A 19,164-nucleotide genomic window follows, 5' to 3' on the forward strand; every position below is an offset into this window, starting at 1 on the left:
ACATTTTGGTTTACCTATAATGACAGGAACTGTGCTCCTGGTTCTTTGATTCGGATCCAGGAATTCTCTGCTTTGTCAAGGCTACAAGAAATTAGCCATTTTTAAATGTACATTTCTTTTGCATGTTACTTTGTAATAAAACTCTGTACTAATGTTATTTTGTTATTTAGCATATAATTCCGTCCGCTCGATTTTCTGAGCCGTATCCAAGAATTCTCAGCAAAATTATCTCTAGCTAAAATGAGTTTTTTCTATTTTAACTTTTGTGTTTTGCGCTGTTATAAATATGTGACGCAGGAGCATTTTAAGCTTCCATGTGACACAATGCTTGCATCGGCTAGATTATCTGTCGTGAACTTCACTTAGCATTATTTACTTGCACAAGGTCGATGTCGTGATAGAGAAAATCAGAAACTTTAGGGGCTTAAGTATTTAACTAACAGATATTAGTCCATATATAATTACCACGGAACTGAGTGACGACCAGAGTGTGTACAGTATGTGCCTCACGTTAATGAGCTTGAATTGAAGGTGAGAGAGCCACATTTCAGATTTATGTTGTTTGAAGCTATGGCAGTGAATAGTGGAAGTTAAGAAATGTGCCTTAGTATGAAGCATTAATCTTCCGTGGACAGTTCATCATCATTCGATGTATCGTCTGATGTAAATAATTTTGTGTCCGCGCCTCACAAAAGGGGTCACCCTTATGCATTTTATCTCTAATCTCTCTCTCTCTCTATATATATATATATATATATATATATATATATATATATATATATATATATATATATATATATATATATATATATATATATATATATATATATATATATATATTCACATCACCACAGTTGAAAAATAAGAGAATAGATGTAGTTCTTGACCGGTTTTTACTTTATTTGTAAGTCGAAACCAGTCTCTATATTTTTCAATAATGGTGATGTGTGATACAAATGGCACTCTATATCTATCTATCTATCTAGCTATATCTATATATATATATATATATATATATATATATATATATATATATATATATATATATATATATATATAAAATGTTTCCGTACTCTGGCCAGAATCAAGGTTTTAACCCTTCAGGTTGCTATCAGTATTCTTCCTCCCTTTGAACCCTCTCGCTCTCTCAATCCTCACAGTCATCGTCTCCTCCGCACCCTCGTTCAAGCACTGCCTCCTCCTTTCAGTGCCATAAAAGAGAAGAGCAAGAGGAACATCAACAGCAACAGCAAGACCTGCACAATAGGTCCCCCTATCACCATTCAAACACCCTCGAAATTTTCCTGCGTTCACGCACAACCTAGCGCCGCCCACCCCATCCCCCCACCCATTTCCCATTCCAGGCATCCCCCGTACTCCAGCAACCCCCATCCCTGACACACACACACAGACCTACAACGCCCCCATGGCAACGCTGAAAGACATCTTATTGAAGATAATGGCAACCAGGGACAACTAAAGTCCCCACCTTTTGAAAATCCATATTCCTTTCATTCCTTTTACTGTACCTCCGTTCATATTCTCTTTCTTCCTTCTTACTGTCCACCCTATCCTAACAATTGATTTATAATGCAACTGTGAGGTTTTCCTCCTGTTACACCTTTCAGACTTACTGTTAATTTCCGTTTCAGCGCTGAACGGCCTGAACTGCCCCAGTGCTTGGCATGTATGCCTAAAATCTATAAATCAATCAAACCAAAAGAGGATTGTATAAAAAAATATGTCCCCTACCTTCTCTGAGAGCCACTTGGATGAAACGGCAAAAGAGGATAAATTCTCTTTAGAAACTTATTCAAGAATTGTTTAATCGCATCCATCGACAAAAGAGAGGATCGCCTTATAACTCAGAAACGACTGTAATTGTAACATTTTATCAAGATCAAATGATAGTATATGCTCTCTCTTAGCAGGTCATGAAAACTTGTCAGACCTTGTCTTTTTTATTAGTAAAGCCTATTGTCCCCCACCGCATTACAACCCACATAATGTCTACCTTGGCCTGGCATTAGAGCAGAGGCTCAATATCATCCTGAAAAGTATATTAGGAAAAGAGTAGGTGTTCCATTGCAAAGAAGGGCGGCAGAAACTAGGATGTTAAACAGTTGTATGTAACACTCATAATCTCATACAAAAGATGTCATTTGCAATGAGGTCAACTCAGCGTAGAGAAGAAAAGCCCCTGTTATCTGATTTTCATAAATAATCATGAGATAATTTTAGTCGTCTGTGATCCCTAACTAATAACATGTGACACTGCGAATCATGTTCCACTGAACACGATGCACATCACCCAGAACGTGTCCTCTCGGTCCTTGTCGGCATTCAGTCTCCTCAATGCAGACTCGGTTGAAATCAAGCGCTTTTTTTTTATTGTCAGTTGTTGTCAGTGAATTACTACGAAACAAATCGAATACTTAAATGAATACATCAAGGGTGTACAAAGCGGTAGATAGATTCTGTCTTAGATATAAGAATCTCCCTGGCAAGACAGTCTTTATAATCCCGAGAGACCTACGTCTTATTTCGACAGAGAATAAGAAAACAGAAAACTCTTAAGGTCGACACAGCCGAACTCAAGCCGAGCCCTTAGCATAACCGGAAGTACTGCAGGCAGACCAAAGTCTGATGAAATCTCTCGAATTCGGAAACCAGACTTAGGGAAACAAAGCTATAGACAGTATATGAAATAACCCGAAGCTGTGCTCATATGCATGCAGACATCGATAGTGCAGAGTGAAATTGGTCCGTTCAAAGTGAACGGATCCCTTAATGCATCTCCCTGTCAACAAAGCTAATCAACCAGAGTCTTAGAATCGGACAGTGAAATTAATACATTACCTTGACTTCACTAAGGCTTTTCAGTTACCAGAATCTAAGAATCGGGCAGTGAAATTGCTAAGGCTTTTGACAGAATTGTTCACTTCTTACTAAGCAGCAGCAAGCTCAAAGAAAAAAGTTTGGGTGGGCTCGCAGAGCTCGGGTACATAATTTTCTCTCACTTCGAACGTCTCAAGTATATTTAAAGGAGCATTATCTAATCCGCCCCAAGGCATATCAGATGTCTTGCAAAGAACTGTTCGGTCCTGTTCTTTTTATTTCTTTTTATTATAATGATTAGCGATATGGATAACAACTTGCAAATGTCACGTGTATCTTGTGCTCACAGACGATTCGCTTCAGAATGAACTAGGTAAGTATAATTATCCCGGGGTACAAACGAACGAAGTAACCATTAACGAGGACAGTTTCGAGTGCATAACCCTTAAACTATCAAGAAATTTCGTTCATTAACCTACTGCAGATGGAGATGCCAACACGGTAAAGCGCCAGGCAATAGATCTGGGAGTCCTCAGCACGACGTATCGACAGAATCACAGCAAACTGTCCTAATAGCAGTTGGCATGGCTAGTGAGAACTTTTCGAAAAAGATATCAGCATCATGCGCACGTTATTGGTGTCCGTAGTATGGTTCCCCACACCCAATCAGCTATGGCCATATAGATTGGCTAGAGGGCCTACCATACTGCATAGTAGCATCCGGCTTAAGTATTAACACTAACATTTTATAAATCTACATTGTCAGGGCTTTTGTTCTAAATCTACCAAAACACCACAATCCTTGAACTGGTGTTAGATACCCTCTCCATCAACCTACTCCGTATCATAGCCCAGCCGAGATTGCTCGTACGTAATCATTTGCTCGCACGGCCTCTAACCTATGGAATGGCCTACCCCACTGTATCTTAACTAATGCGAATCAATGCGTACTCTTATTTAACTATATGTTAGGCAAGTTCCTGGACACCCTACTTGTTGAGTTCCCCTCAGAGGAACCTCACGCGGTGCGCTGTAGGCATTACTCGAGGTTCTTTGCAGCGTCCTTTCGACCCTTGGCTGCAATCCCTTTCATTTCTTTTACCGTGCTTCCGTTCATATCCTCTTCCATATTACTTTCCACCCTCTCCTAACATTTGTTTCACAGTGCAACTGCGGGGTTTTCCTCCTGTTACAACTTTCCAAATCTTTTTACGCTCAGTTTCCCTTTCGGCGCTGAACGACCTCATATGTCCCAGTGCTTGGCCTCTGGCCTAAATTTTATATTCATTCCATTTCTTCCTGTTGAGCCAACATACAATGCCACCGGTCATTCTAGCGACCCTAGTGCAGGGCGTAGTTTTAATTAGATCTGACACCTTGCATTCATTCCGGAAGTCAGGGGCAGCAAATTGCTTCCATGAACAGAATTTAAGTCCACTCAGGGGAGTATTTCGACGCGATAATCCCCGAATATCAGGTAATCTCTCTCTCTCTCTCTCTCTCTCTCTCTCTCTCTCTCTCTCTCTCTCTCTCTCTCTCTCTCTCTCTCTCTCTGCTGCTTTACTTTGACCTCAGTCAAGGATTTCAGTACTCCTCCTTTGGACTCTCTCTCTCTCTCTCTCTCTCTCTCTCTCTCTCTCTCTCTCTCTCTCTCTCTCTCTCTCTCTCTCTCTCTCATGCTGTAATCCCCATCCCTTGAGTATCCTGGATGAACAGGTCATCCATATTGGAGTTCTCTTGAACTCCAAGTTGGCTATTTACTTACGGTCTACCAGGAGGGCACTAGATAGCAGGATGTAAGGCGGTGCATTTCAGAGAGAGAGAGAGAGAGAGAGAGAGAGAGAGAGAGAGAGAGATTTCCAACCATGATTCGTTTTCCCTGCAAATTGATATTGAGATCAGTATCCAAGCGGCTTCCATCCCTCATTGATGATAGCGCTGATTTTGTTCGTTTCCCCTTTAGTTGCTTTATCCTTTAAGGTTAATTCCTCTTCCTTCAACATTTTTTCTCATATTGTTGACCTCTCTTAACCTACCCCAACATACGATGCATTATCATCATTTCTTTAATGACTTTCTGGTACCCCCTTACCTTTGTACTGGAACCACTTACTTTTGTAAGGCTTACCTCTTTGCCTGTCTTGGTAAATCTTGGGAGAGATTTCTCAGAATCAATAAGGATTTGATAAAACATCTTCCCTTTTTCACTTGTAGTTGCGTCCTGATTAATGATCATGCCTGTGGTTGTTTTCCATGGCGTGACTAATAACCTCACCGTATAAGAGTGAGAGAGACAGACAGACACAGAGTCGGTTATATTTCTTTATCGCCACAGAATGAGAGAGAGAGAGAGAGAGAGAGAGAGAGAGAGAGAGAGAGAGAGAGAGAGGAATTTCGATCATAGTGTAACTTTATCGTGAGATAGTTTTGTAATCCGGTCATGGATCTGCCCACTTACTGTCGTAAGTTGTTTCTACTTAAGATACACTTTTCATGCTTTAAAGTTCCGTATTTACTTAAAGTGTGCCATTGGTCATTTTCTTTTTCGATCATGCTTTTCGGCTCGTTTAGACAGGGTATTATTTAAGTATACCAGTATTGCGTTGTATTTGAAATATTATCGTGTCAGTTTCTCTCTCTCTCTCTCTCTCTCTCTCTCTCTCTCTCTCTCTCTCTCTCTCTCTCTCTCTCTCTCTCTCTCTGCGAACGTCACAAACAAAAGCATCGCTGAAGTGGCATTGTAACTTTACCCCTTAGCAGCGTGCCCTTAGGTAATGGGAGATCCACTTACACCTTGGAAAGACAGGATAGGAGGTAGAGGGTTAAGGATAAGAGTAAAAAGAGGCGAAACAACGAAAAGGAAAAACAAAAGAGAAAGAATAAGGAATATGTGCTGAGCAAAGTTGGAAGAGGAGCAAGTAAAATTTATCGGAAGGAATTGATGGAGAATGTGTGAAAGTGTCTTGTTTTTTATTCATGTGAACTACACATGAAATAAGTTGGAGGTAATCAAAAGGTTTTTAAGTTAACAAACGAGAACATTATCCAACATAAAAGTCGTTTATTTGCAGCAAAACAGTGTGTTTATTAATTCATATATGTTTTTGCGGTTTGGGGGCGGTCAATGTGAGATAATTATGAAAAATAACTCAGAACGCGTTGAAGATTTCTTAAGGTTAAGCAAATTATGATTTAATAAAGTAAGTGCTTATTATGAGCAAAACAGTCAAAGATCAATTAAATAAGTGTATAATAGAAGGGAAACAATCAAAGATAATATATGAAAAGCAAAACAAACAAAGGTCCAGTAAAGTAAGTAATATAGAAGCAACTAATCAAAAATCAAATAGAATAAGTGTATAATAGAAGCAAAACAATCAAATAAAGTAAGTGTATATTGGAAGCAAAGCAATCAAAGATCAAATAAGATGTGTATATTAGAAACAAAAAAATCAAAGATCAAATAAAATAAGTGTATATTAGAAGCAAAACAATCAAAGATAGAATAACTGTATAACAGAACAAAACAATCAGAGATCAAATAAAATAAGTGTATATTAAAAGCAAAACAATCAAAGATCCAATAAAGTAAGTGTATGATAGAAGCAAACAATCAAAGATCAAATAGATTAAGCATATATTAAAAGTAAAGCAATCAAAGATCAAGCAAGGTAAGTGTACATTAAAGCCAAACAATCAAAGATAGAGTAATAAGTGTATATTAGAAGGAAATCAATCAAAGATCAAATAAAGTAAGTGTATATATTAGAAGGAAAGGAATCAAAGAAAATAAGTGAATAATAGAAGCAAAACAGTCGAGTGTGCCAAAGTGTAAGCTGCGTTTTGATTCATTTGATTTGAATAGGCCAATAACTCTTGAATGCCTGTTGACGTGAAATAATGCCCAGGCCACTTCTAGCTTACAGCAAAGTGCACCGTGCGATATTAACTCTCCCTTGATCATTTTGTTGGTTTATTTTCAGTCGCTTAGATTTTGTATAACGTGAAAAATGACGAAGTATGTTAAGGGAAAATGAAAGTATACTTATTAGTTCTGAAAAAAATATGAACGAACTTAACTTTTGGTTGTCTGTTATTCAGTTGAAATAAACTGAATTATTCTTAAAAGCGGAGATAAGACAGTGGTTTAAAATAGATTAGAAATACATATCGAATGATTTCGTAATACGAACTCCTCTCCTCGGAGAAATCTGGTACCTAGAAATAAGAGAAATAAGAGAGTAAATGCACTTTAGCTTGAGTATTTCAGTTTCACCCGTTGCAAGTTGAAGTTTAAATTTATGCTTGATATTTAAATCAAAACATTCTGAATTTTAGACGTTATTTATATGTAAATTACTTAGTGATTTTCCGTATAATCTTGTTCCAACTTCAATGAATTTGTTATTATGGTTACCAGCAAAGGAAGATACGTCTTCATCCTGCATGTGTGTGTGTGTGTGTGTGCTAACCGGATGTCTCAAGGATATATGAAGGGTTCGTGATGAAACACGAAACGGTAGGTGTATTCATTACCTGACCATCGCGAGATTAACAAGTTCGGGAGAGCTTACCCCAGAGTTGACAATTTGCTGCCGTGGAATGCATCACACCCCATTATTAAAAACAAGGATTTTCTTCTGTTTTAAGGCTTCGTAGCCTGCAGCATATTTGTGGTATCCTTTTGATACTGAGGGATAGTGATTCCCGAATAAGGGTGCCGAATTTTGCCATTGCTTGTCGAAAGTTCGACATCTCGTTATTTACATTGCATACCCTTATAAAAAAGATCAAGGGCAAGATATACTATACCTGATCTGTTCGTGTTGAGGGTCGTTGTATGGTCTGGCAGAGGTATGCTCTACTCTAGTCTCTTGTTGACTTTTCTTTCATAGACCCCTATAAAACTTCTCAGTCGATATCTGTCCTTTTATGGTTTGCCAGGTTTTGAACCATCACAAATATTTTTTGAAGCGAGTTTTAGGAATTCTGAGGTTCACTTCCTGTGCGTAGAAGTCCTGACGGCGTTGCTTCGCCTTGTATTGAATTCACAACACTTTATCCTATGTCTTAAGTTTCCCTGTAGGGGATAGCACCGTCAGTAAACTTCACGTTGTGCACTTTAGGCGTTACTAAAGGGTGTTTGCAGCGTCCCTTCGGCCCCAAGCTGCAACCACTTTTTATCCTTTTACTTAACCTCTATTCCAGCTTCCTTTCTTCATTCTTGCTGTCCAACCTCTCCAACTGTTATATAGTGTAACAGTGGGATTTTTTCCCCAGTTACGCCTTTACCTCCCAGTACTTCATCTCTTTTATTTTCTAGATCTCTTAATCTTACTACCCAGCCACTCCAGCTCCCTCTTTAAAGTGTATTACCATTGAATGGTCGAAAGTGCCACGGTACTTGTCTTGACAGCCTAAAATTCCTAAAATCAAATATGTCTCGTGTTTAGGATTATTTTGAGCTTCATCCGTATTCAGATTGTCGTGCTGTATGTTCAGAACAGGATCCTGAATCAGAGTTGGGCATTGAACGGTTGGCGGGTCACTTCCTGTACTACAATCACAGCACAGGCATCCAGGCTACTACCGAATCCTCGAGTAAGAACAGAACCGGTAGTTTAATACAGTAGATATATCGATTACAGAATCGATACGAGTCTTGGTCACTCGCTGCTAAAAGACCATTTTAGCGGGTTTGTGTCCGAGCTTACAAATGTTTGTGGTCCTTTTTTAAATTATAATAACGCCAAATATTAAAATTGTTACGTTTTTCGTTCAGTTGAGGTATAGGTAACTGGAGCCGCGCACCATCACCTTTTAATGATGTTTTCTCACTTATTTGCAGTATCTTTGCCTCTGATTGTGGCAGCTGGTCAAATAAAGTAACGTATTTTGTTGTCATTGTTATCATATGATCTGTTTTCAAATCTTTGACGATACTATTGCCTCTACACCATAGACTTCGACGGTCTGGTTGACAGTTCTTGTGCTTGTGGGCTCACCTAACATACTGTCTTTAGCTTATTTAATTATTGACTTACGTAATTTATTATGATTCGCATAATTTTGATATTCTCTCTCTCTCTCTCTCTCTCTCTCTCTCTCTCTCTCTCTCTCTCTCTCTATATATATATATATATATATATATATATATATATATATATATATATATATATATATATATATATGTTATACTCTTTCGCTCTTTATTCACTTATTATATGCAGTTCACTATGTTGATGCTCGCCAAAGCATGCAAAATAATGACCTGATAAATTTAATTCTTATTCGATACACAGTTTTACGAGAAGTGTTTATCAAGAAATCTAAAGAATTGGGTTAAGTTCCGGAATGACGTTGGCGCCTACTTCAGTATTGGCGGGTTTATGAGTAGATTATTATTATTATTATTATTATTATTATTATTATTATTATTATTATTATTATTATTATTATTATTTCAGTAGATGAAAATTGTTCACACGGAACAAGCACAGGGGCCATTGACTTGAAATTCAAGCTTCCAAAGAATGTTGGTTTTGACCTCCCACCCCAGACCCCACACTGCAGCAGTATCTGATCATGATACAGAGCCAGTGATTTTTCATCCCCCTTGAGGAGACGCGAACGCGCGATATCTGAATGGCATACCACGACACTAACCACTATACCAGCGGCGGGTTTATGACCCCAGCACCAGCATCTTAATCAACTCCAAATACGTTCAGGTTCAGAACATTTGAAAATACAACGTCATGTCTTGATAATTGTTTAGTATTCGTGGTATATAGTATATGCGTTATCTAGGATTCTCTATTTCTTCCTTCTTTCTTCAAGAAAGAACTGTATGAAGGCGATCGGTTCCTAATAATGATTTCCAGAATTTTGTTTTCCGTGTCTGGGGTGAGTCTGTTACGTGCTATGCCACCCTTGTCTATTCTTTAATTATTCAGGTAAAGCTGGACTAACTTAGTATAGGCTGATGGCCAAAATTTTAAGTTGTCGCACTCCGCTTAATCAGTGTTCTTGTGATTCGATGGAGCCGTTTATTCCTTCAAGTTTTATTCATCACATTTGCAGCACTCTGTTCTTTTACTATGATATTATATGTATAAATATTGGTTTGGTGTTCTTCTGTTTGCAAAAGGAAATGTCTCTGTTACGGCTTATCGTGTGGAAATAAAAGTTACTTTACAGTGTAGTCTTGACCTCTGGATTATTAACCTTTTTGTATGCGATTTCCGCTGAAATACTTTGGAAGACCAGACAGGGAAAGTAATGAGAAGTTTCATCTTTCCCGCGGGACTTCGAACTGGAATGTGAAGGAAAGATGACCGCTTATCCAGGAGCATACAGTGAGGGTATATTTCAAGCGCTATGGAGTAGGATTCGTGCTTAATATCAAGGTACAACCTATTCATTTTATCTGTTGTGATTGTGGTAACATTTTCAGTAAAATACTTGGTCTGTATTTTTATCCCTAAAACAAAAACACCGCTCATCTGTATGACTTGTTGTAGTAAGCAGAATCCGATGTTTTGAATATTGTTATCAACACTCCATTCAGTGAGTTTTCATCATTTGCATTTCAAATTAGATATGTAATCGTTTTCACCCAGAAGCGATACGACCTCATCTGCATATAACCATGTTGCGATCTTTCTTTTCGTGTAGGTACAAGGGCACACAAGTGGCCCAGAATCATAATCCACTACTAGGCGTCATTGAGACTGTTATGGCTTCTCCCAATTGGGAGAAGTGTTGGGTATCCAGCGTAATTCATCCGACAGCCAACATTTCGGTAAATCAGTGTTGGCTTTATTAATTGTCCCGATAAAACACTCTCGAGGGAGGTCGCTCGTTGAGGTTTTTTCAATATTTACATCCCGAGAAGTGAACGTCCTGGGAAGGTTGTATTGCATGCGAGTTCCAAAACTGTAAAGAATCTGTTTCTTGGAGAGCAACCGTCCCTGGTGAATGCTGCGCTTGATTTCATTTAGTGTGTTAACTTGACATTGTAAATGAGAGATTTGTTAAAGTTTTTTTTTTCGTTATTTCATGGTATTACGTTCGGTTTTCTATGTTACACGTTTTATTTGTTCGCAGAACTATGGTTTATTTTTCTTCCCTTTTCTAATTTCTTTTCTGTGAAAGCTAAATTTGCGAGTTCGTTATCTTTTAGGCCTGTTTGTAATACAACTCAAGGAATGTCAATGAATTTATTTTTTCCCGTGTGAACTCCATATTCAAGTACCGCAAAATCTTAAACTTGAAATGCAGAGGAAAAGTGTACTTCTTGTAGGTAAGCTAGAATGAAATTTTAAACATTGTCGTCAGTTTTTACAGAACATGTTCACCAATAATAATAATTATAATAATAATAATAATTAATAATAATAATAATAATAATAATAATAATAATAATAATAATAATGATAATAATGTTGCTCGTGTTTGGAAGTGGTTATCGTTTCCTACTTTGCATTGGTTAAATATGTTTTCTCACTGGTCTTTTCAGTTTATTGTTTTGTCCGTGGTTTTGTACGCAGCTAAGATCTCGGAATACTTCAGATTAAATTTCATGCTTGACTATAAATAATTCCACTTTGGATTAAGTATACTGAATTCTTTTGTCTTTTTAATTAATTTGATTAAGTATACTTAATTCTTTCTTTTTAATTAATTTCTCCAGACCCCGGGAAAATATTTGTTTTAATTTTCATAATTCATGAATATTCGTATTACCAGATTGTATTTCATGTTCATAATTGACTGGTATTCCCAACTGCCCCCTTTAATAGAAAATAACGAGCCAGAAATCAGCAGTCCACTCAGGAATATAATTGTACGTATGCTGTATCGAAAAAATTTTGCAAAGCCGTGAAGAGGAATACCCAGAAATTTTTTATTGTCTCCCTCAAAAGAGATGAAGGAGCGGTAAAGCTTTTGTTTTTGAAAGGAGAACGACAAATGTTCCCATACGAATACAGTCTTTCGGCCTTTACACTGAGAAAATTTTCCTGCGCAGCTGTAATACAAGTTTTGAAAAAATTCGACGTAATGCGATCAAGGTTTGGCGGAGTAATACAAAGCGTCATCCAGTGGGACCAAGCGAACTGAAATAAAGAAGTTAGAAACGTGGTACTTCATAAGGGGTCATCAAGTTGCATATATATATATATATATATATATATATATATATATATATATATATATATATATACACACACACATATATATATATACACACACACACAGTGGCAACGAATCCAAAGATGCTTTATCTTCTTCACAGTGATTTATTATTGAGATTTATACAATGATAATTAATATATTCATACAGCCAGGACATTTTGCCTAATGAGATTGACGCCATTAATTTTACATGAACTTTGGTTTTGGTATTTTTTTACATGTATGTGATATACAAAATCTTCGATTTCATTGTTTCATGTAATCGAATTTACCTTTTTTTTTTTATGAATACAGCATCCCCATCCCTCGGAGTCTGCTTGTCTGTAATTTATTTATAAAAATCCTTTACTAGAATAGAGTTAGTAAAACTTCAAAGACTTGGATACATTGTGCTGTTTTCATACAGAAACAATATAATCAAGAGAAAAGAAAGTTAAGACAAACTGATGTAAGAGACAAAACTTCTAACAAACAATCTAGTACTTTATAGGCGTGCTACTACATGGTCAGATGAAATTTACAAAATTTTCGAAGTGTTAAGCTGAAACGTAATAAATATAAATATAAAAAGTTAGCTGACAAATGTAAATCGTTAGCTAAGAAACAGATGTGAATTTATGGTAAAATGTCATGGTGTACGATCAAAGAAAATCAGAGAGAATGGATGACAAGGAAATTGATAGAAAACTAGTCCCGTAGTAGGGGAGACTTAATTCTCTCTCTCTCTCTCTCTCTCTCTCTCTCTCTCTCTCTCTCTCTCTCTCTCTCTCTCTCTCTCTCTCTCTCTCTCCACTTTGGACATCTCTCATAAGCCAACTTTTTTTTGTTTTATATGAAAGTCTTCTTAGTTGTTTTTATATTTATTTTATTATTATTGATGTGCTTTTATATTTTTTTTTATTATTAATGTGCTTTTATATTTATTTTATTATTATTGATACACTTAATTAAGAGGTATACAAGCAAAGATAGTGTTTTTGTCTCAATGCTGTATCATTGGCTCTCTCTCTGACAAATGATTTAATTGTAAATCTGCTGAGTTTTATTTATATTTCTTTTATTAATTTAATTAGATAACAAAGCTAAATAGTATTGTGTCTTATGATTATATCAGGTGGTAGGCCCAAGGCAAGCGTACCATAAAATTTTTTCAGAGATTTTTAACGCATTTGGATGAGATCTGTGGAGTTTTACTGTAATAGCATATAAGAACATTTCGAAATAACCAATAAGTGCATATTGAGCATAATTGAAAAATCACGGGTAAGCAAACTCAAAGTAACCTGACCCAGGTTTGCCTCATCTCACAGAGGTCTTGATGAAAGGTACACTGAGACAGCAAAAGGTGAGGCTAATAATGATTCAGCAGAAGATGACAGATCTGGGTCATAGTTATGAAGCGTGTTTGGGTTGTGGTGATGTACGTAGTTGCGGGAAATAGTGTTCTGCTGTGTTGCTATGTTTATTTATTTTTTTTTTCCAGAAAATACATCCAACAGCCTGGTTATAGACCTGTCATTTTGAGAGATTTTTCTCATAGGGTTGCACAGTACTCTAGGAAACTTAAGGAGGTACTTAATGTGTGTTCGCACCACAGCATAACATCATAAACTCATGTTGGCAACTTATTGCACATACATCATAAACACTTTGAACAGAAACTAACAATTTATTAGCAGTCCTGACCAGTGCTTCATACTGTTGTCCAACATTTGCCAAAGATTTTTTCCACTTATGGTTGTTGGACTTGTTTTCAGCCTATTTGTGATATGTAACACTAAGTTTTCAGCATGTGTTTATGACATGTTTTACTACAGTATAGTGTGGAAGCACCGTTAGTGTGTTATTTATCCTTTTTGAACAAGTTCATCCTCCTGTTGCCATTGCCCTCTTCAGTTGATTACTTCTCCTCTTCCTGCATTTTGTCAAAGGTATCAACAACTGTCATTGCAACCTCCATATCTGAACACTGCATATACTCAGTGGTCTGGTTAAACATTTATTTTTAATAATAGAGAGTGTGTCTGTCATGCTTACCTTGTCACTGCAGTTCCTCATAAACAGTTGAAGGTATTTCAGTCAAATGTTGTATAAGGGTAGACAGTCTTGCATAGTTTAAACAAAGGAAGATTTGTCTGACTGTCTACTTTTAAATATAAGAGTAGTGACTTTGTGACCTTGACCAGGGCCAACATATGAAAAGTAACCTGCCATTCAGGGCATTTAATTTCACAAAGGCATCAGTAAAAAAGTGTGGGTACTTTTTACTTTTGCAAAAACTGCAGTGGTGTTGTCTTCCATTTCATCAGTCTAAATGTTCAGAGAGAGTAGTGGGTTGGAGGCCAGTAAGGGACACATATTGCTTCAGCAACTATTGGTGGACGAGAAAAATTGTATGTTACAAAATCAGACAGAGCTGTATTGCTTGTGTGCCACATTTCATCTTAAATGAGCAAACCAATCACACATGGAGAAGATAAGCCAAGATGCATTGATCAAAAAGAGAAGTTGATGAGCTAAAGTGCAGTGTCATAACTTTTCTCTCTCATTTATATGTCTTCAGTTCCTACAGAAGAGTTATGATGAGCTTTTTGTCAGATATTAATTCAGTACTTTATATATTTTTTGTATATTGACTGATCTAATGTAAGAATTTTCTTCTTTCAGGTCAATGTGAACAGGGCATGTTTGCATGCAAAGATGGTCTCAAGTGCATTCCTATGAGCTGGAAGTGCGATTACTCTCCTGACTGTAGTGATGCATCAGATGAGCCAGTTGACTGTCGTTAGTATAATTATTTTTTGTGCTGCTTTGTTTTTAGAATTTTATTAGTTACTAGTTTATTCATAAAAAACTGTTGGTAACTATTGAACTTCCATGTGGAAAAAGTACTCTTCAACCCTTGTGAAATGTACATGAAAAATAGTTTTGTACTCAACATGACAAATATGTATTTTTCTAAAAAGAAAATATTTTTACATCAGACTCATAATTTTCATTAGCCTTTTTATGGTCATAACATATCTTCCTTATCAATAATAAGAATATTGTCCACTGGCTGACCAAGACCACACCAAATCAATCATTTACACAAGTCTGAATTATAGTTTAGATGGTGGGAGGATTGAGCTGTTGAAGAAAACACCTGATTAGCATATTGGAACAGAGGATCCTACTTGTGACTAAGGGAATTAAGATTAGTTCTAAAAGTAAGAGAGTTGTAAATGTATAATGAAAATAATTCAAATGACACTCTCTGAAGTAAGTGGAAATCCATGGTGTACTATTAGAAGGAACACATGGTAGATGAACAGACTCAGCCCCATAAAGAGGTGAATAACTCCTGACCGACCATGTAAAGGTTGTGAGTGTGCTACAGAGAGGAAGACTAAGGTGATAAAGCGATGAAATAGCCTATCCTCAAGTGAACAGGTATCATTCATCACAATTTTGCTACTGGTTCATGTGGGCTGACTCCCAATCATGTGCCCTGTTCCTCTCCAAAAGATTATGGATTTCTTGCACCTTCATGTAACTATGGGAAAGATTCAGCATCACGATTTCCCAAATGTAAGTCTATATAAAGATGTATGTCTTGGTAACACCTCCTTGTGTGACATGTATAGGAGAATATCATGAAAGTATATTTACTGAGCAGGGCCTCTTTACCTTGAGAAAATGAAGAATGCCAGTTTTGATCATGGTAATATGAAATTTTATCCTTGCCTCTGTCCTTAAGGAGAGGTATTTGGAGAGAATGCCTGACTTGTTAACTAGTCTTGAAGGCATCCAGTAAGAGGAAAGTTTTTGTAAGAATCATATCACACTACTGATATGTAATGCCTCAGCCTTTTCTTTTTGGAGGAAATCAGTCTAACGCATTGTTGAGAGATACTCGTACCTGCATGTATTGGGGTGGACTGTTCATAAAAAAACTATTATTAATACCTTGGGAGACCAAACCTCCAATTTTATGGCCATCAGGCAAACATTGCAGGTGAAAGACATGACAAGGAGCTAAGAAAATTCCAGTGCCAAGCTGGTTCGGGAATCTCCTATTGTTCAGTTTAACAAGTATTGGGTCTGCCTTCAAAGATCTTCTACCAAATAAACGCATGGGGGGATTACCAACTATGATTTACCCAAACACAGTGGTATTCTTCTGGCCCATTGCAGAGTTGCATTATTTTCAGCAAGAAAGACAGTTATTATTAAAACAACAGCAGTGGTCTTACCTTTGTTCTGCAAGCACGACTGATTAACTCCATAAAGGTGAATGAGAAGAAATACCACCTTTGTTACCAGAAGTTATGCCCCTGAAATACCATAAATTCCCTTAGTTAAAGTGGACTGAACTAACTGTCTTGATTGCATTTGGTCAAAAGAATGTAAAAATATTGTAAGAAAGTTGTTGAAATTTCCTTGGTCCTAAAATAAAAGCATTGAAATATTAATTTTAATGCAATAGTATCCATTATCAAAGCAGCAAAATATAAATAGAGAAGCATTTCAGTACAGGAACAGAAATCTTACTTCTGAAAACAATGAATAAATAGTAAACATTACTAATGTATGTATATGTGAACAGAGTACTGTTCGAAGGGAATCAGTTATTGCAAACTTGAAATGACTAACTAGTTGTAACACTCATTAATAATTAACTTACCAAAGTCCATAGTTCAATTTCAGTGTTAGTTGAGAACTAGAGAACATATTAGCTAAAAAAAATTTGCATTTTCCTTTCAATAATATGCAGATCAAAGTAAATGAAAACCCCATCCTCTGGAAACAAAGGCTATGCTAGTCAAGTTGGTTTTCATTAAGATTTTCACTACTGCTACTTTACAAGTGAGAGAAAGAGATGACAAAATATGTAGTAATTATTTGTGTGGTAAAGATAGGAATACAAAGCTTGTTGTCAACAAGCTAGACTCTTAGAGTGTTGAGATTTTGCTATGTCTGGAACCTAAGAATCCATGAGGTGTATATGTACTGTGCTAATAGTAAGCCAGCAGACTATTCTGCATATGAACTGGGAATTAAGTATCTATAATTCAAGAAAACACAAAAGTAGGCTAGTGTAAATGATTGGTTTTTCATGAAACCAATGCATCTCTGAAATGAAAGGAGCTTGTGACTTGGTGGTGCTTTTTTGTGCATTCGTTCAGTGTACTTCATAGTAGGTGGACTTTATTAAGGTAGTTTTTTTTTTTTTTTTTTTTAATGTTTCTGTCCTTCCTCCTCTCCTCTTAGGTTTTCTTGATGACATTATCATCTACAGAAAAGTATGTGCAATCTATAATAATGCTCTTAGTGTACCTTCATACTTCACAACAGACGGAGAAAATTAAATTGTCCCCTCCATCTCTTTCCTGTCCTCTTTTTCTTCTCCCATTTTCTACAAAATATTCTTCATGATTTTCTGGATTTCCAATACAGAGCATACCTGTAAAATTGATAAAAGGATTCTTTATCATCATTATTTGCTATTTTAACAAAGGTTTTCCTTCAATCCATGATCTGGGAATTCCCAATAGTTGGCATTCACTTACTGCCATATCTACCATTTACACAATTCATTTCTTTTCCCATATCCTCTCAATCCATTTTTGGAACCTAACACCACTTGGCTACCTCCTCATGCTCACTGCAGTTTTCCCATGCATGCTCTTACCGTGAAGGTGAGCATATTGTAGTAAAACCTTTTCTAACTTTCAACAATTTTCTCTGTAAGCATTCATGTTTCCACTGTATGCTTAACCGGTCTTACACATTCACTGTAAAGTTTTGAAGTTTTTCTCTATTTTCTTAAGGAGTATTCTAGTTAAGTCATTTCAATTTGTCCAGGCTGCCGGTACTCTTTCCATGATGACATAAAGGACCTGACAGTCCAGTATGTCACCAGGGTAACAGATATTCTTCTTCATGTTGGGCCTGTCCCTTCATCATGAAATAATCCTCCTTCTCCATATCATTATTAGTTCCTCTAGTGCTTTCTTGGAATATAAAATCTTTTACTCTGTTTAATCTTTGCAATCCTGAAAAATCTCCAGTGGCACTGTTTCTTGCTTTCAGTCCATAATACCCTGTACAGTATTGCATTATTCTGTAAACCACACCCACATCATCTACATGGCACTTTCCAGGCTACACTATCTCCTTTGCTTCCTTTCTTGTTACGCTAATCTTAGTTTTGCCTACATGGATTTTTATTCTCCTTACCATTCCATTCTGCCATCTTTCATCTGTTGTTTCTTAGGATTCTTGATTCTAATCCTATTAGATCATCTGTGTATGGTAACTGATTTTGGTCTAACTTTTTGTATTCATTTGTATTTTTCTCCTTTTATATGATAAATAGTTTATTAAAGCTCCTGTTCTAATCCTTGATAGACAATAATTATCCTATATCTCAAATTCCTCTAACATACCCACCTACCATTCTTTGCACTTCAGCTTTTTTGTTGTGATATAGTACCGTACTTGGTCAGTGAGTCTTTATGCACATCTGATTGCTTGTCCTGCTACTGTTTTGATGATTGCTTTCCTCAATGTCTGTAAGTAAATAATTTAGCTAACATTTTGCATGATACATATGCAATTGCATTGTTTGTGGCTCTTCCTCCTTTTTTGATTTTCATGATGCAAAAGCTAAACAGACAATTATTATTGTTAATTTTAAAAACTTCTTTTATACTGCCCTCCATCACCCATATTTACGTTCACATACAGACAGAAATTCATCTGTACTGTCATTCAATGTTCAGTCAGTCTTTATCTTTAAAAGCTTCCATGCTAATCACATCACCTTTTCCTTAGTATAGTATTACTGTATACATTTTGGGGTAATTCTTTTTATCTTCCTGATCCCATCCTCTCTGTGATATTCCCTTACATGCTGGTCGTTTGACCAAATTGTATGCTAGATGATTCCAGATCCTTACCATCCTTCTTCTCTTTTGACCTCTAATCGTACCAACAGACTCCAGTTCATATTCATTCTTTTCACTTAATGTACTCAAATGACTGTCTTCATTGTTTTATGATTTTCTTCTCTTTCAGCTTTAATTTCTTAATTTCACAACTAAAAATATGTATATATATATATATATATATATATATATATAT

At 36.5% G+C, this 19,164-nt stretch overlaps 1 protein-coding gene across 1 annotated transcript in view; it reads left to right on the forward strand.

Moving 5' to 3' along the window:
- The window catches only part of LOC136838573 (low-density lipoprotein receptor-related protein 1-like), a 496,729-nt gene that overhangs the window by 87,984 nt on the left and 389,581 nt on the right, over positions 1-19,164 (forward strand). The window contains 1 exon segment of the mRNA XM_067103732.1: positions 14,704-14,820. Coding sequence (XP_066959833.1) covers positions 14,704-14,820 — 117 coding nt within the window.

The sequence above is a fragment of the Macrobrachium rosenbergii genome, chromosome 5 (genome assembly GCF_040412425.1).
Source record: "Macrobrachium rosenbergii isolate ZJJX-2024 chromosome 5, ASM4041242v1, whole genome shotgun sequence".
Lineage (NCBI taxonomy): Eukaryota > Metazoa > Arthropoda > Malacostraca > Decapoda > Palaemonidae > Macrobrachium > Macrobrachium rosenbergii.